The sequence below is a fragment of the Rousettus aegyptiacus genome, unplaced genomic scaffold, assembly GCF_014176215.1.
Source record: "Rousettus aegyptiacus isolate mRouAeg1 unplaced genomic scaffold, mRouAeg1.p scaffold_m13_p_12, whole genome shotgun sequence".
Classification (NCBI taxonomy): Eukaryota; Metazoa; Chordata; class Mammalia; order Chiroptera; family Pteropodidae; genus Rousettus; species Rousettus aegyptiacus.
In genome coordinates, this window is record NW_023416287.1 from 63,870,402 (window position 1) to 63,897,726 (window position 27,325).

Below are 27,325 nucleotides of genomic sequence, written 5' to 3' on the forward strand. Positions count from 1 at the left end.
TAGCGCTGAGTGAATGCAAACACAGAGGAAGCTTTGCTCACTCACCTGACACTCACCTCCTGCTGCATGGCCCGGTTCCTAACATGCCATGGACCAGTACTGGTCCACAGCCCAGGGCTTGGGGATCCCTGCTCTAGGTGATTCTTACATATGATGAAGTTAGAGTATCACTGCCCTAGACAATAATGCATTGAAAATCACAAAAGAGGTTATCATTTGGGCCTCAGAACCATAAGATACATCAAATTCCAGAGGATTATCATCCATATGTTTCACCGTGACCACTTAACCTAACAGGTTCCCTTGTATAATCCTATTTCTTTTTTTAATCCTAAGAATTATACTTATGTGATACTCTCAAAAGAAAGTTAACTGATTAAAATGGTATAGTCCATATAGCATCTTAGATCTGTTTTGGAGTTTGAAGTCGAGTTGCAAAACCGAACAAAATTGACGAGTTCATCCACCAAAGCAAGAATTTGGGGATTACTAAAGCAATAGCTTTGCCAAAATAGTCAGATATTCCAGAACTGTGACTCTTTAAATCAAATGCTATTGTGCTTATGTGCATACCTGTTCATTTCCAAAGATGATATCTGCAAAGGTATATTTTTCTGAGGACTGTGAAGCAACTAAAAAACAGGAAAAAAAAAACTAATTATATCACTGGCACAAAATATAAAATGCCCATTAAGAAAGTGTGCAAGGACAGTAAATTTACCTTCTTTTTCCTTACATTGTATTGCCTTGAAGCAAAACTTTCCCTTTTCCCTACTGGCAAGTTTGGCATCTAGGAAGAAAAGAGAAATTTTCAAAGATCTTTCTCAGCTTATGACATGGTAAAAGCAATTCATTATTCAGGCCACCTCAAACTAGAAAATAATTCATAATTAGAAATAATGTTTAGTGAAAAAATGTCTTTGCTTTCATCTCAATGAAGTAAATCTCACTTAGCTCTTAAAAAAGATAAAATTAAATTTTCTTAAACTTCATGTTCGTGAGTGTGTGTGTGTGTATATGACATTACAAGATAAACAAAAAGTTTGAAGATCAGAATTTGGGGGTTAAGAAGCCCACAATCCCACTACTCAACTATTTCTTCATTTCCTTTCAGTATTTCTTTATGCCTATGATTTATACTAATAGTTATATGTACATACTTTGCTATGATGCATTTTCCCACCACTGCAGACACTTTTAAAGTGTGAACATATATTAATAACCACAAAATTGTCTCAGTTGCAGCTTAATTTACATTAAAGCCATACTAAATTTTTCCCTAGTAAATATAATCTTGCAATAAACTGCTCTGAATATATGGATTTTCCCATATTTTAAATTAATTCCTTTGTACAAATCCCCAAAATAAGGATAATCATGAGGATTAGTAAGGATTTAAACATTTTTATAGCTTCTGAATATGGATCGTACAATTCTTTACCAGCAAGAGCAAATATTATTTTGCCAGGTTCACTCCATTTTTATAAGCACTAGATACTCTCATATTACTGGCAAGATGACAAACTGATAAAAACATTCTGAAAAATAATTTGTCAATATATATCACAAGTGTGCATATTCTTTTGTTTGAATGTTACATAGGTAAAGAAATACACAGAAAAGCCAGTCAGTACATAGGTATCGTTAAGCACAGAAAATCCAGCCATTTAATGGCAAAAGAAACAAAGAGAAACTTCCATATTCTACTCTATAAGTTTCTGTACTGTTTCAAATTTTGACAGTACTCATATACTCAGGCACCAATTTTACAACTGAATAAAAACAGGAAAAAATGCAAATAAAAAATGAGAATATAGAAATGAATGGATTAAAATAGGTAATCTGATTTACAGTCATGTAAACTAATGAAAGCACAATTTAATGCTTAAAGAAGTTAATTATAAGAAAGGTACCAATAATCTTATGTTATGGTACTATCCTGAAAAAAAAAATCAAGCAATGAAGATATGTCAGAATTTACAATGAAGTGGTAAAAAGGCACAAACCTTTGTTTTCAGAGAGATTTACAGATTTTTGTAACTTCCAGTGTTTGCTACTACTTGATACTTGTACTATATGGAATTCCTTAACGCCTGCTTCACTCTGTTCAAAAGAAATAAAATAATCACTCAGTATTTAGGAGCACTAACTTAGAGTATTCCAATGAAAACATTCAGACACTGAATGTTTTTTAAATCTCTTTAAACATTCTTAAAACAGAGAAGTCAATATTTCATCTAAGAAATATATTTATAATATACTCCCAGTGGCAAATTCTAAAATACTAAAAGTATTTGGTTATTAAAATCTATCCTAATGAGTTACTGGTAATGTTTAATAGATAAAAAATTATTTGTTGTCAATTTTTAATCAAACCTGTATCATTTTCTTTTTTATTCCTTCTGAACTTTCCGAGCTATCTCATTCTCATTAAGGCATAAAAACAAATTAAAAACTCAAAACTGAATCCCAATATACAGTCAATGTACATAAAGTTATTTAAATTGTATATGAATTTTATTCTCCTGAATAAGAGCTAATTTGAAGTTATTAAAATAGTCTTACTCTTACAAATATTGAACTTTTTGGAAGATCAAAGTATTAGTGCACTGACCTTTAAATATCCTAAAAAAGAAATGACTTCACAAATTTACAAGAGTGAAGGGCATTACAGAATAAGTATAATTTGAAATAAGTATCTGAACTGAATCATTCTGAAGATCTGATTTTAATCACAAGATAACATTCTCTTCCTCAAGAATATTTATTTTTATATTTAGAATACATAAAACAGGAATGGTAAAATGTCTGAAATTTTATATAAAGGAAATAGTCTGTTAGAAATGTGTAAGTAAATGTGTAAGTATAAGGTTATCAAGTTAATGCTCAACGTGAATTCCTAAGAGAACTTCTTAAATTTAATTACATCAATAGATTCTCTATGGTGAGACTAGAAAACACTTTATGAGATCTTTTTGAGGCTGAATTACTAAAATATAGGGCCATACATCATATGACTATGTACCATACTATTGCCACCAGATGCTTTTATTTGAAGAGAGACTTAAAATTGCAACGCTAATGGAGAATAAGACATTTTCACACTCTATTCTGTATGAATATTCCTAAATTCCTACCTCATGTTGTCTTGTGAAGGGGGGAAAAATCCATTACTAAAAACAAAGGAAACATTTTAAATATAATTAAAAACATAACTTAGTTTTAAATCAACTTACAGTATTGATATTTTCCACATCCACAAAGAGTAACATATTGCCTCCTCTGCCCTCCTCATCTTCAAGAGAATTGCTTCTGCAGACAGTGGCTCGTACATTCAAAGATCGGCTGGTACAAATAACTGCAGTGTGTCTTAATATTCTGTGACTGAAGAAATAAAAATTCTCCCTGTGTTATGATTTTCTTATTCCAAATAAACCTTTTAAAACCTCATTACTCCAAAAAAAAAAAAAATACAATAAAGTAAAATTATCTAGTTGGTCTAACTTCAATTCAATTCTTCTCAATCTAGAAGGAAACTATTAGTCCCCCTGACTCTAAGCTTTTTCCATGCTCATGAAACTCACCTAAGAGTATATGAAAATAATCACACAGTAATGTCCTGATTATGCCTCTTTTATTACAGTAGTTCCCAAAAAACTGAACACCTAACAAGTAAACTCCAAAGTTGCACCTGGCATTCAAGGTCCTCCACAATATATATTTACATTTCAAGATTCAATCCCCTTTGCTTCCTTTACACATTTTATACTGTGGTCAAACTAACTCATTCAGTTTATACTTCCTAACTTATAAATCTTCACTCATACATATAGCCTCACCCTGGAAGACCCACTACTCACTTGCCTACTTATACCCCTAAATATCAAAATTCTGAAATCTTTACTTTCTTTGGAAGCTTATTTACCACTACTACATTCTGTAAAGTCTCCCCTGATTGCCTTGGCCAGATCTCTTTGAAAAGAATTAACACTTATTGAGGATCTAAAATGTACTTATGCTTACAAATACCATATTATTTTGTCCTCACAGTAAGACTTACATTTAAATATTCCATTAAATAAAACAAATGTAACACAATCACTCCTAGTTAATTTTATAAATATGACAACTGCATTATCACAAAAAATTCTGCTATGTAATAGAATAGGCCACGCAGATCCTTGTGAGTACAACTTAGATTGCTTCAGTGATCCTCATGAAAACATGTGATCAACAAATACGTTTTTTTTAATACATTCTTGGGATGGGAAGCAGGGGAGGTCACAAGGGAAAAAGAAAGGTAAAACAAAATTTCTTAAAACAAGATGACTGTAGGCAGGTTGTCTTCATATACAAATGGTACCTGTGAATTTCATTATTATGATAACTCTGCCCAGAGTATTTAGCTATATAAAATCATGTATCAAATTTATAGATAGAAAAGCCACTAAAAAGATTAATGTAGCTTAAATTTTTTCCACTTCCAGCCCCTTGGAACTTATATTAGGGCCAACATTAGCTATAAATATGCAAAATTTGGAAGGTGGTAATTTCTTAATTAATAATAACATGTTAACAAATATCAAAACGTTTATTTGAATTTGTGCACATATATTAAACATAGATCAAAAAAGTTTTATAATACTCACCGTATTTTAGGTTGCTTTTTAACACTTTCATAGTAAAACAGAAAATTAATTTCATGAACACCTTCTTCATCTGGCCCACGTAACCACATTGGTAGCTGAACTGAAGCTCCAGGTAGAAGAACAGTGTCAGGAAGGGGAACAGGAATCACCTCTGGCTGACTTCCTATGCCAATGCCAAAGTCAACAGAAGAAGCTGATGATGTGAGTGCTGTACACATAGAGGTAGAATCTGTCACAACAGTCTTGTAAGCACTACAGTTCTCAGAAGCTGAGGGACTTAGTGGTGTTAGAACGGCCGTGTTACCACCAAAAGTAAAGAACTCTGGACGTTTAGAAACAACCTTCAATCCAGTAAGAGGACATTTGCTGACATTGACAAATTCTACATATGCTTTTCGTGTTTCTCCACAGAGAAGCCCTGTAGGAAAATGTATAAAGAACACCTGCATTGGAGGGAAAAAATATTATTATATTATCTGTTAAAAATTCCAAACCCCTAATGAATAACACTTTAAGATGCTGTAGTCTTTACTTAAAGTTTAGCAAGTATTTTATTAATTCTCTTTGATATCTTCCTGATTATGTGGCAATTAACAACTCTGTTCCAGAAATAAGGATAAGACAGAGACCAATATTACTCATCAGATTTTGGAGTTATAAAAGTAAAAAGCTAATAATAAGAGGGGTATTGGCAAAATTTTCATGACTGTGTAGATTATGGACAAGAAAAGTTACACATAATTTGACATGGTTATATGAACTAAATAATTATCAGTCAAGAAGTCCTTATCACTGTTAACTTGAAAAGTAGCTCAACTACTTAATTTATACATCATTAAAATAAAAAGATACATCACAGGTCTTAAAAGGGAATAACATACAGATCTATGATTCTATATCCATAATTTTAAAATCCCAAAAGCTCAGAAGAACTTCAAGCTTTTAGTAATTCACATGGGAGCAAAAGCTGACTTGACTAATGGAGGCTTTTTAGTCTTTTCCATTTAGGGTGATATTCGTATGATTCTCTCAAGCAATATTAATGTGCCTAATAACCAGGTGCTGTCTGTCACAAACCCTACAGGAATTAGTAACACTTTAGATATAAACATGCACGTATGTACACGCACACACAATTTCTCAAAATTAAGACAAAAAAATATTTCCAAAACACATCTGCCTCAGGATTTCAGATAAAGGATTGTGGACCTGTACTAAAGAAGCAGAAACATGGGCTAATAAAATCACCCAGTAAGTTATTTGCATTTAAAGGATCCTTATGTTTAAGTGTCAGAGCTACACGGTACCTAAAAAAAAGGAGAAATATAAAGATAACAGTATGAAGATAAAAGTTCTAATAAAGTTGTGCCTAGCAGTCCCAAAGGATTTATGAAAATCCAGTAGAAATACCTGTACTTTTTAATCTAAGTTTGAATGGAACTACATTATGGCAACAGTCTTAAGGAATCAGTTAAAATTTGAATCAGAAGCTTTAAAAATGGATATGAGAAAATAAGGGATTAGTGCAGAAATACAAAATACAGAATGTAGAAATCCAAAACAGATTAATAAGATAGGAAAAATAAACTAGATAGTGTTATTTTGAAGACACTAACTATGTATTGATTTGAAGTGTCAAATAAACAGTCAAATAATTTAAAATTTGTAGAGGAATTTCAATTTCGAGATGTTATATCAGAAACAGCTGCATGAGTAGCAAGTGAGAGTATCATAAAAACACTAAAATACAGACGCACCTGGGTACCATTCAGAAGGCTACAATATTGGTAAAATGAGAAAGGTGATGGTATAAGACCAGTGATACACTGTGTGTAGAATATTATGTAATGCTATCTTTGGAGTAAAGGTTTTACTAAATACATTATGTTGGGTCTTTAAGGAGAATTAGCATATCTAGCCTTTAAGGCCTCACATGCACAGTTGCTAAAAGTCCTTTTAAACATTTGATGTTTGTGACGCTTCAATTTAAATGGAAAAGAAGACCAAGACCTACTATTTATCTTAAAGATCTATGTGAATACAAAATGGTATACATAAGGTAGTTCACTGTGATTTCATCTGTGACAGCAAATGACTAAACAACAAATCAAACTCTATCACGCTAGTCTGACTGAATAATCTACATATACACAACATAAACCCTATGCAATCAGTGGGAACTTGAAGGGACTGCTTTTCTCTCTGCTTTTCTGTATTAAAATTTTTCCTAACAAAAAGCAAAATAAATAAATGAAGAAAAAGTTTTGGAATGACACCATTTCCTCTAATAGAACTTAAGAACAAAATATTTCTAGTAAGTGGATATAGCTCATAGCGCACTGTTTGCTTTCAGTATGCTATACAAATGGTTATATAAACAAGAGACTTTAATTTTAATCTCTTCTCATTCAGCTTCAGTATTTTTCATCCTCTCCTGCTTTGATAAATACATATTGTAAGCGATTATTTCATCAGACACTGTAGATTGGTAACTTCTTCTACTTTCCCTTAAACATTTCATATTCTATAAAATATTTCTGACATAAGATATTAGTAATAGGAATGGTCTAAAATTTTTTACCAGTATTAATAGCTATCACTGTTTATTCAAATATAATAAAAGGTTTCTTAACTGACCTCCATCATACCACGTTTATTGGATTAACCAATTTCTCTATTATCTTAGCAGAAAATAGTGAATGTTTATGAAATTGAACATTAGTGGCTTCAGGCTTTCTACTGTACCTGCCTTCTTCTCCTTAATCAAGAGTCACTATTTGTTCCAAAGCTTATTTTAAAAAATTAAGTATTATGTAAACTGCTTCCATTTACACTTGAAAGTATTGTTTTTATCCATCGATAAAATATAGACCTATATTGCACTTAAACTACGTGAAAATTATCTTTAAATTCCCACTCTGAAGCAACCAAAACTGGAAACCTAAAATGATAACTTAAAGATGCGGCTGAGTGCATGAATGACAAAATCTAACTCTTATTAGGAAAACTACACCAACGCAAAGGACTCAGAGAAAAGGCCTGACACAAATCCACTATCCCCAGAATAGTGAATAAATGTACACTTATATGTTTTCAATTAAGGCAAAATAGTTAAGACTGTGCGTCTATTGTTTTTTTTATTTTCATTTAATCAACCAAACACCAGTTGTGTTATGTAGAATAAGAGGCTAAAAATAACCAAAACAAAACAAAAAAAACCCCTCTTCAAGGAGAACTAACTCCATCTACATCTATATCTATAACAATTAATTTTTTTTTTAATCACTGTGGTATACATGAAGAAAAGTTAGGAACTACCACTATCAAAAATAAGATAAATGTAAATTTAAAGACTGTTGTTAAATTTAAAAATGAAACATCATCGGTTCAACTTTCCTCATTACATAAGCGAAGAAAAATGCCAAGATCAGATAATTAGAGATGAGACTTAGGCAGAAGCCTAAAGGTAAAGCTCTATCCATAACAGGTTATCTGAGAAGGACTGCACATTTGTACATTTTAATAATCTTAATAACTGAAGAACACTGAAATAATATATACAATTCCAAACAAAATGTTTGTTAGTAACTTCTAAACTATAATGGTGAATAGCCCTAAAGTAACATTTGGATTCCAACTCATTTCAATACCATTTTGGTCTTAGATCTCCTATCCATAGCAATGCAATCCTAATAAAATCTAATTCATTATTGTGGGAATTTTACAAGCTTGGACAATAACAATGGCACAAGTATAAGAAAAAAAATAAAAGATTATGAGGACTTGGCTTGCCAGGTTAAAAATAAAATGTTAAAGCAAGAGTATGGTATTGACACAGAAAAGGAGGAAAGAAGAGTGCCAAATAAAACTGGTATATCACCCGAAAAGAAAACAAAATAAAATAGGTTATGGGTACTTTTAGAATATTACTATACTAGAAAGATGGCATGGGTTGTCAATATTGAATTACAGGTAATTGGAATTAGAAACAAAGTCTGATTCTATCCCTTGACATTCAGAAGAGTACACATTCCCTTGGATTTGAAAAACCAGAGACATTAAGAAATAAAACTAAAAGTTTTATTTTAGGGAAGTCTCTGAAAGTAATCATAAAACTTAGAAGCAGCAAAGTAAAAGACTATTAGATAAGACTTCATATAAGTTAAAAACCTTAACATGATAAACACACACCAAATCAAAGCTAAAATATGTGCAAAACCTTTACCAACCAGAAACTAACATTGAAATCAATCTACGAGCCTTTTATTGGCCCTACGCAACTCTTTAAATGCAGTATAATTATACAAGTATAAAACTGGGGCAGAATATATGCAGCTCAGCAATTACCCTCCCCTCAACACACCGACATTACCATTTTCATGAGTATGTTACCTACCCTCACCACCAAAGGTACAGGAGTAGCACCCATAAAAATCATACAATGAGAGAAGGGGAATAACACCCAATTATAAGGGTATCAACAGGCGATCATATGAACATATTAAAGAAGAACATCATATGGACAAAAATATAAAGACTAACCAACCTTATCAGTTATAAGAGAAATGTTATAAAAACAATGACATTTTTCACCAATCTGATTTGCAAAAGTTAAAAAAAAAAAACACCCTGAAAATATCCAGTATGGCACAGATGTGGGGAAATGGACGCTCCCATTCTGAAGAAAAGTGCAAAGTATTATAGCCTTGTAATTTTGTAGTATATTGCAATTTTTAAAATTTATATACTTTGGCCCAGCAATTCCATTTCTAAAGTCTAATCTAAAGTAGAGCATGGACAAAATATACACATAATGTTTACTGAAAAACTCAGTAATGATGAAAACTAGAACCATACCCATCAACAGATAAATGCTTAAAATATATTACGATGTAACTAAATAAAGGAATAACATATTTAACTATTTTAAAAGTTTCTACTGAATGAAAAAGACTAATAAATTATGTTGTTAAAGACAAAAAAGTCAAAGGCTCGAATGTGCAGTATGATTCCATCTATAACTACTAAAACTAGATGTAAGTATATGATGAAAAGTCTGCAAAGAAATACCAATTTGGTATCACTGGCACTTTTTGAAGGTAAATAGCTAAACTTGTAACTTCAATGGAGTTTCCATTGAAGGGAAACTCGCAATGCAAGAGGAAGGACCACTTTCCACTGTTCTTGCATATACTAAACCTGCTTCATTCCGTCTACCTAATCCAAGGGAGGCCAGAATTCTCTCCCAGAAACTTGAAATTTGTAATATAAAGTGGCGCAAATACTGGAAGTTGTCAGACTAAGGTCATATCAAAAGCAGTATTTCCTAAGGCTTAAAAAATTAAAAACATTTGCTGCTACATTCCCTGGAACTGCTGAGTCCTTATTCTTTTTTGAGACTTACTGTTCTATAATACTTCAGTTTCCATAAGATACTCCAACATCTTTTCATTAAATAATATATTTACTCTTTTTGGCTTATGTAAACTAGCATTAGTTTCTATCTTCTGCAGTTAAAAGACTTTAATTCATATGACAGGAAACTAGGATGGGGTGGGACACAAAGAGGGTGAAGGGAAGACTGCTTTTTATTCATATACTTATCTAAATTGCTTATGTTTTTTATAAGCATTAATTCCCATATTATTTTTATATCTTTTTATATCTTACCAAAAAAAAACGCCATTGATTTGATTAATAACAAGTATTCTTTCAGAAGTGTTTTCTCAATTTCCATTAATATTAAGTGTTATGTTTTATAACCTGGCTATGACTTAATGCCAAGTTACATAATTATCTTTGTGAAATTAGATCTGTTTAAACCCTAGCTTAATAATTTGAAAGTACACCTCAATGTAATATCAATAACATCAAAGTCTAAAATCAATTTACTCAAAATATCACCTGACCTAACAGGTAAATTATTAAGTCCATGAAACTTAAAAAATGAAATACCTCCAACAGTGGCATTTCCTCGGTAATTATAGGATCTAAACGTCGATCAGGACCATATTTAATGGATGTTTTCTCTTCCTTTGTGTTGTTAAGTCGAGGACCTTGAATTTCTAAATCCTGTCTCCCTCGAACTGACATACTCAAGGAATATTTTCCTGAAATAAAAAACAAGACAATTGATGTCCTAAATAACTTGGTATGTTAACTGATATCAATTTAGCTTAAATATGATGAATACCCTAAATTTCAGATTATTTCTAGAAAAATTCTAGACAATTACTGATTAGTATGGTTAAGTAAGGAATTAAGCACATTTTATTTTCATGTTTAACCACACCTATTTTATGCTGCTGAATTTCTCATTTTATTAGGATTCATTTACTTTGCAGAAAGACTATGTATCACTAAATAGAAATTTTTTTTTAATCTATATAACAGCAATTAACCAAAAAGATCTGAAAGAACAACTGTGTTGGGACCAACACTTTGATTCATGCTATGAAAATAGATCTATTTTCAAAGGAAAAAAATTCCAAAATATTAAACAGATCAACTTTTCACTTTTACTCATATTCAAATATATATACTAATTTGAATTCTTTCTGGATTATAAATCTTCTCAATAGATTGCACAGAGAAAATTAAATATAGCAAACTTTCTCAAAATTAAACTCATTTAATATTCATATGAGATTTCCCCCAAAAGCTTCCAAGCAGTGTACGTTGTCGTGAAAAATGCTAGGAAATACAACTATCTTTCCTAGAGGACTACTCAGAGGCTACTCAGAGCTGATGGTCACTGTGATATTCTCAGACCAGACATATAATGTAGCATTTCCCATACTTCATTATATCCAGATTCCTGTTAGCATTTTGCATCCTTACAAGATGTAATTTATTTTAATAGTTAATTCAAGGTGTTCTCTCACTAAAGTATTAAAACATATAAATTATTGTATTAATGAATATATTTGGTACCTTAAATGAAGCAATTAGCTATATTTTACTGACAATAACTGCTGTACTGATTAAGATCCCAGGTATGTACAAGTGGGAAAGGAAAGGAGCATCAAAAAGTTCTTGACACTCAGTTAACTTACTTAAAAAATGCAAAAAATTAGCGAGATTATTTATTAATGAACCTTGGCTGCTGCTTGTCAACATGTATCTTGTAGTTTTACTCTTCTAAAATGTGCAAAACACTATCTGGGGTACCAAATATATCAACTTAACAATAACATTTAAGGTGCTTGTCAACTAAGAATTACAAATGTAACACTAAAATGAAGAATACTATATTTAATTTTAGTGCAATTTAAAAAAAATTTTTGAATTCTTATGAATTCATTCTACTTCTGTTTACGTTGTAAAAAAAAAAACTATTGAATCATCACTGAAATGCAGACAAGTAGAAATATTTAACTGAAGGCTAAATGCGCTAACAAATTTTCCAAGAATTCCAAAAATATTTCCTAAAATAATCAGCTTTTATAAATACTAAATTCAAGTATGTCAATAACTATTATTTTTTTAAAAAAATAAGACTTATCTTCTGAAATGAAAAGCTGAAACTGAGGGATTTCATAGCAAACTCCCTGACATCTTGTCAACTTAAACTCGAATAACTATATATAACAATTAAAAAATATTAGATGTAGAAGGGTTCCCTAAATTAAAAAAAAAAAAAAAGTAAACCATGTTAAACATGTATCTTGTAGTTTTACTCTTCTAAAATGTATAAAACATATCATCTGGGGTACCAAAAATATCAACTTAACACTAAAATCCAACTCTCTGTACAGGATAGATAACAGACTTTAAGGTGTTTAATATCCAATAATGTGAAAACACTGGTCTTTAATTTGTATTATGTTTTATAAATAAGATAATATTCAGAAATTAGAAATTCAGAAAATAAAAACTAAGATGGCTTTTATACTGGCAGCAGACATTTGAACCAATGGTTAGAATATATTTGGTTAGACTTTACTATACTTGGATCAATAACACAAAAGAAAAATATGTAGGGTAGAACCTAAAAATTATCAAAAGAAAATACATTAGAAAAGAATAAAGCTGTTTATTTTTGAAGCAATGGCACAGTTTAAAATAATCCAAATTGCTCATTCTTCCATCTGACTAAATGCCTTCATTAAAGTTTCATTAAACTTATTCTAAAAAATACCTTTTTTTATTCATTTTATTCTACGGAGACTGAACTAAATATTATTTTTGTAATTGTTTAACAATGCTACAGTTTTACCTGTGTGACATCCAGGAAGACCACCAATGCCATCTACTGTCACGGAGCCCTGAATAGTGCCAAGATTATAAACAACTCCCAGAATATGCAGTTCCCCTATGTGATGGGGAAAGAGCTTTAGTCTTGCCTGTGGAGATATTTAAGTCACTCTTATTATCTGTTTTCATAATATTTTAATTAGTGCAATACCTAAACTCTGTAATGTTGCAGAAATATAAACTCATGACCTAAACTTTTAATTTACCAATTAATATGTCTTGTTGGAAAGCAGTTTCTTCAAAAGAAAATCTCTAAATTTGACAATTAAAAGCCTGAATCCTCATCAACACTTTTAATAAAAATCAAGATATTCTGGTCAAACGTCATACTGACCATAAGAAAAAAGCAGAAACTTTTCATCAGGCTTCTTAGGAAATTAACAAACCAAAGATAACAGCAAACCTACCTTTTCCACCAATTTCCTTCTATGCAATTCCAGTATCTTAATTTTCCAAATTTTAGTTTTTAAGAAAACTAGAATATAAAACAAACTGAATAAACTAATTTTTAAAATGTTTTCATCTTACTTTTAGAAAGGCTTAAGACAAAAATAATCAATTACCACTTTAGATTCTTCACTATTAATTAGGAATTCTGAAATAACTTCACTTCCAATCATTTCGGGTTCACTTGTTACCTAAAAAACAATTTATTTTGTAAAATATACCTTCTAATAAAGTATATTATTATTTCCTATATACCAATACTTAACAATAATTACACTGTTTTACTTCTACCATGAGATTACAAAAAAAACATAAAGATTACATTTCCCATTCCCATTCAGCATCTTAGTCTCACTGATCGAAGCTCGTAAAGAAATCCAAAGAGTTCAAAATTTATAGGAAAAAGTATAACTTCATTGTACACAATAAAAATTTTCACTTAACTTTAATATACCTCCATTAAAATCTAATTATTGAATAGACTAATATACCTAAGAAGCTGACAGCAAAAAAAAACTTTTCCCAAAAATAAAGTGTTTATACTCTTCTAATTTGTACTCCAGGTATCCATAAGATATTAGAAAAATGCGAATCCAGTCAAGATGGCCAAGTAGGTAAATCCTGTGTTTGCCTCTTCTCACGACCACATCAAAATTACAAAATTACAAAGAAAATTGCCTGAAATCTAGCTGAACAGAAGTCCTATAACTAAAGATACATAGAAGAAATCACATGGAGACTGGTAGGAGGGACAGAGATGTGAAACAAGCTGGTGGCTGTTGAGAACTAGGAGGGATACTCAGCTGTGAAGGTCCCTCCTGAGGAGCAAGGGTTTCCACCCCCACACCAGGGTTCCCAGAAATAATCAGGATAAAAAACTATGCACCCAAATTTTCACCAATGAATGAATACAGTAAACAAATGAAAACTTCCATAACTACTAATGAGACAGAACAGCTTATAAAAAACATCCATATGATAGAATATTATACAAAACAAAATATTAAGATATTTTAATAACCAAAATATGCATTAAAATCAACAAAGAAGGGAAAAAAACACCATACATAATATGAGACAATCCTATATATGAGCAAAAAATACAAAGGGAAATGACTGGAAAGACAGCAAAGTGCTAAAGTGGTTATTTCTAAATACTGAGAAGATAGTTTTACTTTTATTCCTTATTTTCTTCTATATTCTTAATTTTCAACAATAAGCATATAACATAGTTTTTATAACTAGGGAACACAGCTTAAGAAAGAGTAAGAATAGCTTACTGAACAGAGAAGTTGAAATATTATTATAGCATCTGTTAGGCTATCACTTAAACATGCTTATTACAAATACCTTTTAATAACTTACTAGTTCTTTAACTTCTTCGTTATCTTCTCCACTGAAATCTTTAGGTTGAAACTTCCAGAGCAATGACAAATCAGTCAACAAAAGTGGAACCTTCAAAGGGTTTCTAAAAGCCACTTCCACTGTTATTGGTTCTATAAAAGAAATGCCTAAATGAATAACATCAATAAACCCTTATACTTCACCCTATGCTTCAATTTTTTAACACGCCTTGCTTTCATAGCTCTGAATTTCTGCCTAGACTGTCCTTAACCAATTTGTAAATTCCATTTAGTCAAAATTCACTTTCAAAACTACATTCTTTAGAAGATTTCCCCAATTTCTCTATACTAAGGAATGGCATTCTCTCTTCCAATTACGAACAGCATATTGCATCTATCTGTATTAGAGCCACCATTGCTTGGTTCTATAAATGCAGCTCACTAAATTATGAGTTCTTAATTTATTTTTGCACCCCAAGCTTCCAGTGATTTTTGGCATACAGAAAATTATCTTGAATCCGCAGTAAGTAAAACAAACAAACAAATGTATAAAAATTCAAGTATAACACCTTCTACCACTGCAAGAGGAAATCTCGAGTTATCTGAATAACTGTTCAAACAGTATTGTGTGGGATGGAAACTGGATGGAATTACTCCTTTGTTAACCAAGGCCACAACTTCTTCCTCAAGTTCTTCCCACTGCTGAGACGATTCAAAGTCATATTCTTGATCAAGACTTATATGAGTAGCTGCTTGCTTTTCACCTAAAAAAAAGGGGGGGGGGGCGTAAAATTAAATACACATGTTCTTTAACACTGGCCCTCAAATGAAACGTATTTTAAATAAAAATTCAAGTCATCTGAATAATTCTACATACTCAACACTTACCTATTTCCAATTATCTGAGAGAAAAATATCCTCTTATTAATTCTAACCTAACTGGAACTTTGCTTATAATACTGATCCTCTTTTCCTCCTGACTCTGAAAGAATACATTTTCCCTAGTTTTCCACAAATAATTTTATAGGAAATACTTCAAACATATGAATAAAGCATGGATAATAATATAACAAATATTTGTATATCAAAATTTAACAAAAGTCAACTTTTGCTATATAATCCCAAATATTTTTAATAAAAAAATTTTACAGATAGAATTGATGTCTTCCTCTTTGGAACCCTCCCTGATTCTTCATCTCTTACTTTCCGGAGCTACTCCAACATTGAAGTATAGCACTCTTACTTTTTTTTTTTTTTTTTAACTTTGCCATATGTGAGTGTATATATAAACAATGCACAGAATTGCTTTGTATGTTTGAAATATATAAATGAAATTATATCTGATCTATCATTCTGTAATTTTGTTCACTCAATGTTATATGGTGGGTATTATCCATGTTGAAACAAGTAGAATTAGTGCACACGTCTCCATTATATTAATATACCAAAATTTGTTAATTCATACCCTATTGTTTCATATTTTGCTATTAAAAACAATGCTAATATAAAAATCCTGATAAATACAATACTAAATTGGATCTCAAGAAGAAACATATTAAATTCAAATATAAAAATACTTATAATTACATAGTTTACTTTAACGTGCATCGAGAGCCTTAACAGATTTATATTTTTCGCCCAGTGCTGCCATTCTAAGGTTCAATCCCTGAGGAAAAATCCTATATTTTAAAAAGCCTTATAACAAGAACAGCAGAATAGTGGTAATTGTTCTCTACTTGTGTATATTTATTTGAAAACTTCAATAATAAAAAGTTAAGAAAACAAGATTTACATATAAGATGTCTATTACAACATGATTTTATATAAGCAAAAAGATGGAAATAGTCTATATAACAAGCAAATGTTAAAATACTTTGTATGTATGTACTGAAAGAAATATCTTAAAGCCATTAAAAACATTTATAAAGATTATATAATAATACGAGCATTCTTTATATTATATGAGAAAAGCCATTACAATTATGGCTAGTTTGTTGCTATTAAGACTGAAAAATAAAATACTGAAGTTGTGGTTATCTTCAGGTGGTAGGAAGACAGATGGTATGGTACAGAATTATTTATTTTCAAATATTCTTTAACAACTACACATAATTTTTTAGATTGAGAAAGAAAAATAACTTTAAAAAAATAGTCACTAGGTAACAAGGCTAAAAAAAAAAACTTTACTAACCATCTGCAGGTCGTCTGTCGTGGCCAAAGAAAACCCGTGTGGCTGAACTGTTAATATATGGTAACGGAAGCTGAGGTAATGGACCATCTGGTGATAACTGACTTACATTCTAGGAGAAACACAAAAGAAAAAAAGAATTTGAGAAAATTCCATTTTCTTCATATTTGCTTCCTCATTTTTTAATACACAAGGTATCAAAAACATGTTAAGCTAACATATTAAGATAAATAATTACTAGTTTTATTTAATGCGTCAGTCATAAAATTTACAACTAGGAAGAACTTTAGATATCACTTTATTCTGACCCACAAGAATCTTCCTAAGGTGACTTAGCTAGTTAGCTTTCTTTGGACATTAAACTTCCAAACATTATTATGGTGTGCATTTTACTTCTTGTGCCTCATTATAGCATCCTATCTGCCAAAATAACCCTGTAATTTCAAACCAATCAAGTATAAAAGGGTAATTATTTTCTGCATAGCATAAATACAATAGTCACTATTCAAAGGCCTTGACAAAAAAATTATAACTCCCAATTTTCCCATAAAACAATGCTTTATATTTCCTATCTATCTGTCTCAGGGAAATATTTTTCCTTCCTTTAATATTTCTGAGTTACACCATAATAATTTGCCACAGATCCATACCTCCTCATCTTTTGAACATGCTTTTCCAAAAAATGATAAGAGGACATAATCTATTGTAAAATCAATTATGATTAAAAAAACAAAACAAAACAAAAAAAACAAAAAAACAAAAACACAAGCAAAAAAACCAGCACAATGAATAGCCTAGAAAGTCTATGGCATCTTTCTTTTTTTTTTTTAAAGATTCCAAGAACAGCTACAAATCAAATCTTTACCAAAATAGTTAAATTCTCTTTTAAATAACTGTGGAAGGGAAATGCAACTCAGCTCTATGACCAAAAAGCCTAGCCTGCCACACTTTATTATGACAGATAACTATATATATTCTAAAACCATTTTATTAGACTCCTACTAGATAGCACTGAATGTGCCTTTTATTGAAAATGACTTAAATATGTTAACGTTTACTCCTGAAAATAAGTATTCACCTTGTAAACATAAAGATATTCTCTAAGGAAGGACCCTTGTTGAGCTGCAGATTGTTTACTTTCATTGATTAAAATATGCCTAAAAGCTGACACAGCGTTGTCCAGTTGCCTAAGAGTATAGGACTGGCGCCCAATAGTGAAGTTAATGTGATCTTCTGCGAGAGACCAGCCTTTTCCTTTATAAACTTGCATAGCTTGACAATAGCAACGTAAAGCATGTTTTTTCTGTAAGAAAATAAACAAAACAAAGTATTACTATCCAAATTTCTCTTAGACAAGAAAACTAAATACACACACAATCAAGTAACTGGTACCTGATTCTTCCAAGACTGTAACAATGAGGAAAATGAAATTAACACTTAGGAATATCTCTCTGCTATTATTACTAAAACCAAGAGGTCCTGAAGCAGGCAAGCAGCTGCTTTGTCCAAGGGCAAGAAGTCTAAAATGTCAGGAATAATAATTACTTCATGAAAAGCCATCTGGGAATTTCCAAAGCAAGTAGTAGCATATGGAGTTGTAGATTAGTTAGAGGCTTGGTTTTTAGCCTGTGAGTGAGGGCTACCTTATGAAGTCTCAATTTTGTTATGGTCATCTCTCTTTTTACACCACTGCATTGGGCAGAATGGAAATACCCTGTGTGTGCTAAAATTGCATGTGTGAGTATATGGTGTATTTATGTAAATATATTTATATGCCTATGTGCATTTTTAAACTACTGGTTTGTTTGGTAGTGATAGATTGGTTTCTTTTGCCAACTGCTGCATCCTGTCACACTTATGAGCAGATATCTCATGCTAATCACATTATCACTGCTACCCACTGAACTGAACTTCCACCCTAAAAATGGAATTTGAAGCCAACAAAGAGGCCTTTTTCCACTAAACCTTTTGCTTTAGAATGTTCTCTTGTACCCATTCCCCTCCCCAGGGTAGACTACAAACTTTGTACCATGTGTAGACAGAATTGTAGTTTTTTAAGAAACGTTTTCTTGATAAAGAGAAAATGAAAGCAAATCAAAATCATCTGCTCCTTGACAGCACACCATAAACAGAACATAGTCTCTCTTTTATGATATTCCTACACAGATACCCATCATGAGAAAACATCACAGAAGCCTACATTGAGTAACACTCTACAAAATAATTGGCCTGTAATCTTCAAATGTCTCCAGATCATAAAAGTCAAAGGATCCTTCTGAACAGGATCTTTCTGCTATGAGAACATTTATGGGGCAACTATCAAAACCCAAATGGGGTCTGAGGATTAGATAGTAGTACTATCTTGGAACTAAGTTCTTGATTTTGATTGTTGTATTATCAGTTATACAGGAGAAAAGTTCTTGTTTCTAAGAGATAGGAAATACATTTTAACGTACTTGGGGGTAATAAGGCACCAGGTAGACAACTTAATTCTCAAACGGCTCAGGTAAACAAAAGTTCCTGAACTGTATTTGTAACTTTTCTTTAAGTTTGAGACTGTTTCAATATAATGTTTAAGTGATGTTTCTTGAAAAAAAACAACCGTAATCTCCATTTTGCATTTAGTAAAGGAACAGATACTGAGTCTTAAAATCTGAGAGATACAGAAAAATAATTGAATATGTCTAAGTGTCCAGTTCAAGTGCATTTTTAAGGATTTTGTGGAAAGCATCTAATGAGATTTAAAAGGTAACAAAATTTAAAGTCTACCTTTTAAAATAAGAAAGACTGTCCAGGACATTTCTGAACATACACCCTTCCTAGCACTTTCTTAAATTTTATTTTTATTGATTTTAATCTTTATAATACCAATTCTACTTTTTAAATGCCTTTTACTTGCTGATATTCTTAATGAAAAAATAATTAAACTATAAAAAATTTCTGGGGTCAAGATAAGCAATTCAGCGTAAACTCTCAGAGAGGACTGAGAGAAATGGCATTACTCTGTCGTCCTCACTCATGCTAGCCAACATACACACCTGTTCATAATGGCAATGTCATGAAAATCTGGTGCTCCTAAGAAACAACTTGGCCTCAGTCAGAACTGTGTGTGCTCTATGTACCCTGTCTTCCAAGGAAGATACTGTTCTTGACCAACTTTAGTAACACATATTTGCTTTTCCAGTAGATCTGCATTCCAAGTCATACTTTCAGGTTTCTACACATTGTCTGAGAATGGAACTTCCTGGGTTTGGAGTATATAAAAGAGTGGTCACAAAATAGCAAAACCAACTAACTACCTTGGAATTATTAACTCCATGCATAACTACAATTAGAAATGATTACTAGGCCATATAACAAATGTATCTCATCCTACCACAAGTATAGCGTTTTTTTTTTTTTTTACAAGTGTAGCATTTTTAATTTTCTATACATTTGCTAGAAGCAATATGCCCTGTAATTTCAGAAGGTAAATACAAAAGCAGTTGCTTCCAGTTCTAATGACATCATCATTCTCACAAATGAAACCATTCACAAAAAAAAATGTGGAAAAGGATGACTTTTTTTAAATAAGCAATAAGAGACCATTCTTAATGGGATATACAATTTTCCTTCTAAGCAAAGGAAACTATATGCTTAATATGTTTTGTAAATTTTGGAATAGAACACTTTATGCAAAGATAAATAATGGGATAACATATTTCAGATGCATTTGTACTTACTATGGAAGAAAGGCCATTAAAAATGACAGTTATGGTTTTTAATTTTTTTGCACATTAGAGCCTGAGAACTTCTAATTCATGAAGTGTATCAATTATTATAATAAAACATTTAATTTTATAACTATTTTTAGTTTTGTATTTAACATATCTAGTTTATATATTTTCTAACTTGCCAGTTACTAAAAATACAGGGAGGAACTCAATCTTCAAATGTTGATTCTTAAAAATCATGGTATTTTCACATGAAATTGAGAGCAATTTTTAAAATTTTTTTCAATTACAGTTGACATTCAATATTATATTAGTTTCAGGTGTACAGCACAGTCGTTTGACATTTATATAATTTACAAAGTAATGCTCCTGATAAGTCTAGTACCCACCTGACACCATACATAGTTATGACAATATTACTAGCTAAATTCCCTGTGCTGTACTTTAAATCCCCATGTCTATTCTGTAACTGTCAATTTGTACTTCTTAATCCCTTCACCTTTTTCATACAACCCCCCGACTTCTGTCCCATCTGGCAACCATCAGTTTATTCTCTGTATCTATGAGTCTGTTTCTGTTTTGCTTGTTCATTTATTTTTAGATTCCACAGTCAAGTGAAATCACATGAAATTTGTCTTTCTCTGACTTATTTCATGAAATCTTACCATTTGTAATACCATGGATGGACCTAGAGGGTATTATGATGAGAATAATTTTTGAACACCTTCATTTCTTTGTACTTTTAAAGTAACATACAATTAAAACCACTGGCATGTTTTGGTTAACACAAACGTTGAAAAATTTAAATATGTTCATAAAAATTCATAGTAACACATTTAAAAAAATCCTCATATTCCCCTACTAGATAGAAAGCTCCTTAAGAGACAAGATCATGTTGATTTTATGGTTATGTGCTCAGCAACCCATAGATTCCCTGAAATACAGATGATTATTGAATCCACACTTCTATCTATTTATAATAAACCACCATCTCACTACTGTTATCAGTCTATGCCTCCAGCAAAGCTCCCTCCAACTAACACTTAAAGGGACAACTGGAGATGGAGATGTCTCTCTAAATTAATAAAATCTCTCCAACTCAACTGCTCCCAGAGACAAGAGATAGAATATTTCTACTTATTTAATATTTAGCAAATGGCATTACAAGGTACTCTGAGAGATAGAAAACAGAAGACCAGAGCTGAGGTAGGGAGAGGTTCAACCTTTGTTAAGAATACTTGGCCCTTCATATATATGGTTTGGTTTAACATTACAAAAATTGGGACGAAATTCCAAATTTTATATATATATAAAAAAAAAGAGGCTCAGAGAAGTTTACCAAACTCAACTAGTGCAAAAAAGATCAAGACTTAAACCCAGATTTATCTAAATCCAAATTCATATCTTTACCAATATAACACATTACCTTGAAATAAAACTTCTATCCATTTTTAAGATTAATATTAAATAATAAAAAAATTAACAAATAACACATTTATAAAATAAATTCTAATAAAAATTAAAATAAATAAATAATTTTCTTTTTAAAGAAAATGCACTCACCTGCCCTGCTTTACTAAAGCGATGGCCTGCCAGGATCATATGAAACGCATATTTTCTAACCATGGGACTCTTCATGTTTATGAAGCAATGTGCTGCCTGTTCCAAAAGAAGTGCACTTCGAAGATCAGAATCCTATTGAATGTTTAAAAGCAAAGGTTAGTTTCACAAAATTAAAAGTACAAAGGTAATTGGTGAAACAAATTTACTTTCTTAAAATAATATATAGCATATTCGATGTTTAACTTAAAAGTATCTGAGGGCAGAGATCAAGGGGTAATCTAATCTTGATGATTCTTCCTTCCAATATGCACACATTTTTTAAAAATCCTTCAAAAAATTCTCTACCATGAAATACTTTCTTTTGCTTTTCATAAAGCCAAATGTCTAGTTATATGCACCATGTAAAAATTCTCTGGAGAAATACAATCTTTTTCAAATGGCAAAAAAATATATAAACTGGGAATTTAATGCAGGTATACTAATTAAAGGTAAACCAGAACACAGAGCAAAGAAAAAAATAGATTCATTCTTCTGGAAATTAGATTTCCATATTTCCATCCATCCAAGAGCATATTTCTATCCATCAAAGAAAAAAGGAAAAACAGAATGTGTGTAGATTAAGAAATAATCTAATCTACTACTTTATCTTCCATCAAGTTTTAGTGTATTAAAAACTTCTCAATTTTTGCTATAATTCAAGGCCAAAATACATGTTATTAACAAGTTCAAAAGGCTTCCCCTTCAAAGATTATCACCTGCTCTTAGTATATTAGTAAATGGTATAACTTGAATTAGTTTCCACTTCAACTGAATCTTACAACAGTGTCTATGAAAAACATATAATGCATTCATATCATCACCTATTATGACAACCTTTCAACTGAAAGAGTCATCATTACTTTAAAAATAACTGAGAAAGTACTGAAGGTTGCTGATCAAGTATCAACAACATTTTCACCAAACTTTCTCTAGGTTTTCAGCTATTCTCAAGCTGAACTTACCATGCCCTTCCATGTGTTCTGCTGCCATTATTTTCCCCAAGGAAAGTTGAAAACAGAAAACATTGACTTTAAATGCAGCAATTTCAACAAATTATAATTATAGCAAAAAGTGTTCACAGATCATTATAACTTTCTCTTTAGCAATCATAAAATTATATTAGAGCTGAAACAAACCTGAAGAAACACTCTAAAAGCAATCAGTAAATGGTAATATCTGTTTCAACCCCCTCAAAAACTAAATAATCAGATCATTTTTCTGGTAAATAAAATCCAAAAGCTAGTAAGTGCAAAAATCAGGAATGTACAATTAACAAGCAGTTCTTAACCAAGGATTTGCATCAGAATGGAATTAATTCTCTAGAAGAAGCTAGAATTTATAAAATAAATTCTAATAAAAATTAAAGAGAGTTTACTTCTAATTTAGGAATATACTTTCTTTAAAAAAAAAAATTAAGACTCTTTTTTTCTTAAAGAATAAATGTTTGAAGGAAAAAAGTGAACGTCTTTCTTTCCCATCCCATGCCTCATCAGATTTGACAGGGGTAACCATTATTACCCACCTGGTGTTAGTGTGTCATTTCCCTCATATATCATATATAGGCTTATATGTTAAATACATAGGTTGTTAAAACTACACATACTTTTGTATGCATTAGTAGTATTATACAGAGTATTCTTTATCTTGCTTTTTAAATTTAATATCATGGACATCTTTCTAAGACATCTACATCTCTCATTTCTTTTGAAGCTACATTGTATTCCATTATATAAATGTACTATATTTTATTAATAGTGTCCAACTGATTGATTTAATATTGCTTCACATTTCTGTAACTACAAAAAATGCTTTGATAAACACCTTTCTAAAAACATTTGAATAATTATACAAATATTTTTATTAGATAAATTTCTGGAAGTAGAACTGAAAGTTAATGAAAGCTATGTACATACTTCAAATTCTAATATAGCCAAACTGCTACCAAAAAAAGTAAAATCAATATATATTCTTATCAACATAGTGTATATTTTCCACTCTACTTAGTGAAAAGTCATTTTCTAAATTTTTACTCCTTTAATAAAATAAAGACAACACTTTGTTTCTAAACATACATTTCTTTAATAGTAAGGCTGTTAATCTTTTCATACATTTAAAGGTCTTTGTACTTTTTCTATGAATTGCCTATTTATACCCTTTTGTGAATGGGTTTTTGTGATTATCTGTTTTGTAAGAGCTCTTTGTGCACTTAATATCAGGCCGTTGTCATACATTTGCAAATAGTATTTCCCAGTTTTGACATGAAAGAGTCCATTCTTTAGTAGTCAAGCATACTATCTTTGCCTTTATGGCTTCAAGATACTGCATCAAGCTAAGAAAGGATGCCATTCCTAGATTTTTTTAAATGCTCTCCTGTACTTTCTTCCAGTTTTTTTTTTTGGGGGGGGCGGTATTTTTTGCAATATAACTCCATTCAGCTGTAATGATATTATCATGTAATGAATAGGAAAGGAATCAAACTGCTAGTTAGATGTCACAATACCATTTGGTGAATAACAAAATACTTCCCACTAAATTAAATGACACCTAATCATATGTAGTATTCAAATTCTCATTTATTCCATTATTGTCTATTCTTATCAATATAAACAGTTTTAATCTCTATAGCCTTATAATACATTTTAATATACAGAACAGGTAATTTTCTCTAATTATTTCTTCTATTTTGTAATTTTATTTAGGCTTCGCAATAGTTTTACATTTTATTTTACTCCTATAAATTTTTAAGTTTATCCTAGCATGCCCATGCGCATACACACATGCACAGCATAAATACATATATATATATTTAATTGCCAATGACGTTTCATTAAATTGCAAGATTTGGATGGGCAGCCACCCTGGACATTCTGATCAACATAAGAAATATGCCCTACATATGGTGTGTAAACGACTCTAATATACAATCTAGTTAAGAACCAGCACAGTAAATCCTCAACATTCTCAAATTTAACACTCAAGGGCTGACCAATTCAGGAGACCTGGAAGTCCATGGCATGTATTAATTTAGCTGAAGCAAAATTTATTCTTGTATATAGTAAAGATGTTAATCTGCAGAAAGAATCAATTTGCAGATCTGAATACCCTACATTTTTATCTCACTGCAGTTTTGTTCTTTTGTTAGTCCCTGTCTCTTATAGTAGGAAAAAACATTGCTCTGCAACAAAAAAATAACCCTGAAAAGAATAACTGCCATCAGGGTTGATAGTAGAAAAATGAAAAATTTCATAGTGAAAGTGTTATCTAGAAAGCAGAGACTCAAAATGAGTTGAAGAATAAAATTTTATTTTAGTGGTAGTTCATATCTCTATGAACATATATCCACATCTATACAGATAGATGACATAAGAAATTAACATGTGATACCACTTTAACAGGAACTCTAGCCTATGAACTTTGCCCACAACCAAGAGATAATTTTATCAAAAGCTTAAAATATAAGGATAAATATAGGGAGAAAAAACAGTCTAAGCTAAGGCTTCAATAAACCCTTCCATGAAAACACAATTGATAAAGGCACCAGCTGCACAAACTTAACTGAATCCAATCTCAAGGATGGCTCTAAGATTTTTTTCTTTGCATAATTGTGAGGTTAACAGAAAAGGTGCTATAAAGCTGATCAATTTACCACAGGTACAGTCCGTCCTAAGCTGGAGAAACTTTTCAAAATTGTTATTACGATCCCTGAGAAGTAGATCTATTGTATTTAAATGCAGTAACAAAGAAAAAGAGCTATAAGCACAGACTAAACATTCAACACAGAAACACAGACACAAGTAGAGGAAAAGCATCATGTCTTAAGCACCAAATTCAGATATACTGTCCTACATGCTGGTGAATGTGGCATCTTTTATCATTTATCATGGTTTGCTCTTTCTTGCTGAGTATCCCAGGGCACAATAAAACAAGTACAAGATTCACTTGCCTACAAATTTGCAGTCCAAAAAATACAAGTAAAAGCACAACTCTTTTCACTCGAGCCTCAGCTATCTTGTGCTATAACGGTATCAGCAAAAATCTAGGAAATACAATTCATGAATGTCAAGAGTGTAACTCAGTACACTATCCTCAAGATGAGCGACCTTTTCACTATATTATAAAGCCTTTCCAGTTAATGAACCATATACAATAAGTGCAAATTAGTCCAAATTTAACATACATACAGTATACCTAGTAGTTTTTATTTGTAAGTTATCTCAAAGAAATATCTAAAAGATATAGCAGAAAGACCACTGAGAATCACAATTTCTGGGGAAATGTACCACTGCTTCCCTCCACGCATTACCCCAAAGCAGTAAATGACAAAGATAAATTTCCTCGACTTTCATGACAAAATAAAATATCCAGGTTTGAAAAAAGGTGAAAACAAAGAGTTGGAAAGGAAAAGAGAACAATGACAAAATAACAAGGTTACAATACAGACAGAAGAATTTGCTTTAAAGAAATTTTATTCACGCTCTAGGCCATGAATTTCTTTTACATTCACTGATAAACCCTAGGTAGAGTTCAAACCCAAGTTACGATTATTTATTATAATGCAGAACATCAACACACTCAAGAGCCTGTATTCAGCTCTACCAAATAGTTTATGTCCAGCAATTGTTCGTATTGGTAAGTGTTCATACAATATCAATTATTAAACATTTTTAATATCATCTCTTAACCTCATTAGTTGTATCTTACAAAATTCTTTTTAGAATATTTAATGGTTCAGTGCAAGAAACATTTATAAATCATATACCATGCGCCAAGCCCAGTGTTAGGCACTAGAGATAAAAATATAAAAGGCAACACAGTTCCCTACCCTTGAAAGCTAACGGCTTAAATATAACTTCCAATATAATATGATAAGTCAGGTCTCAAAGTATTATATGAGAGCAGGACAGAGACACTTAGGAAAATCTGCAGTATTGCAGACAACTACCTGAAGAATATGAACGATACCAGGACTAGTGAATTAGGCTAAGAAAAAGGGTCTCACACAGTCCAGGAAAAGGACATTAAGGACATGAACCAAAACAGTAGGAAGAGGAATTAAAGAAAAAGAGCGAGACAAGTATAATATTTGGAGATATAAGGAGAAAACATGCTGAAGACATTAACCACCCT

The 27,325-nt window shown here is 31.3% G+C and overlaps 1 protein-coding gene across 3 annotated transcripts in view; it reads right to left on the reverse strand.

Annotated features, from left to right (window-relative positions):
• TRAPPC8 (trafficking protein particle complex 8) overlaps positions 1–27,325 on the reverse strand; it is a 77,201-nt gene that overhangs the window by 16,519 nt on the left and 33,357 nt on the right. For 2 of the 3 annotated variants that reach the window (XM_016166739.2, XM_016166738.2), the window contains exons 12-24: positions 22,160–22,291; positions 17,962–18,186; positions 16,887–16,995; positions 15,265–15,459; positions 14,718–14,848; positions 13,469–13,543; positions 12,868–12,994; positions 10,605–10,759; positions 4,650–5,092; positions 3,237–3,384; positions 2,007–2,103; positions 722–790; positions 574–632 (exon numbers count right to left, since the gene is read on the reverse strand). In XM_016166739.2, the coding sequence (XP_016022225.2) occupies positions 574–632; positions 722–790; positions 2,007–2,103; positions 3,237–3,384; positions 4,650–5,092; positions 10,605–10,759; positions 12,868–12,994; positions 13,469–13,543; positions 14,718–14,848; positions 15,265–15,459; positions 16,887–16,995; positions 17,962–18,186; positions 22,160–22,291 (1,965 nt within the window). The remainder of the gene's footprint in view (positions 1–573; positions 633–721; positions 791–2,006; positions 2,104–3,236; positions 3,385–4,649; positions 5,093–10,604; positions 10,760–12,867; positions 12,995–13,468; positions 13,544–14,717; positions 14,849–15,264; positions 15,460–16,886; positions 16,996–17,961; positions 18,187–22,159; positions 22,292–27,325) is intronic. The other variant, XM_016166740.2, reaches the window with a different exon arrangement.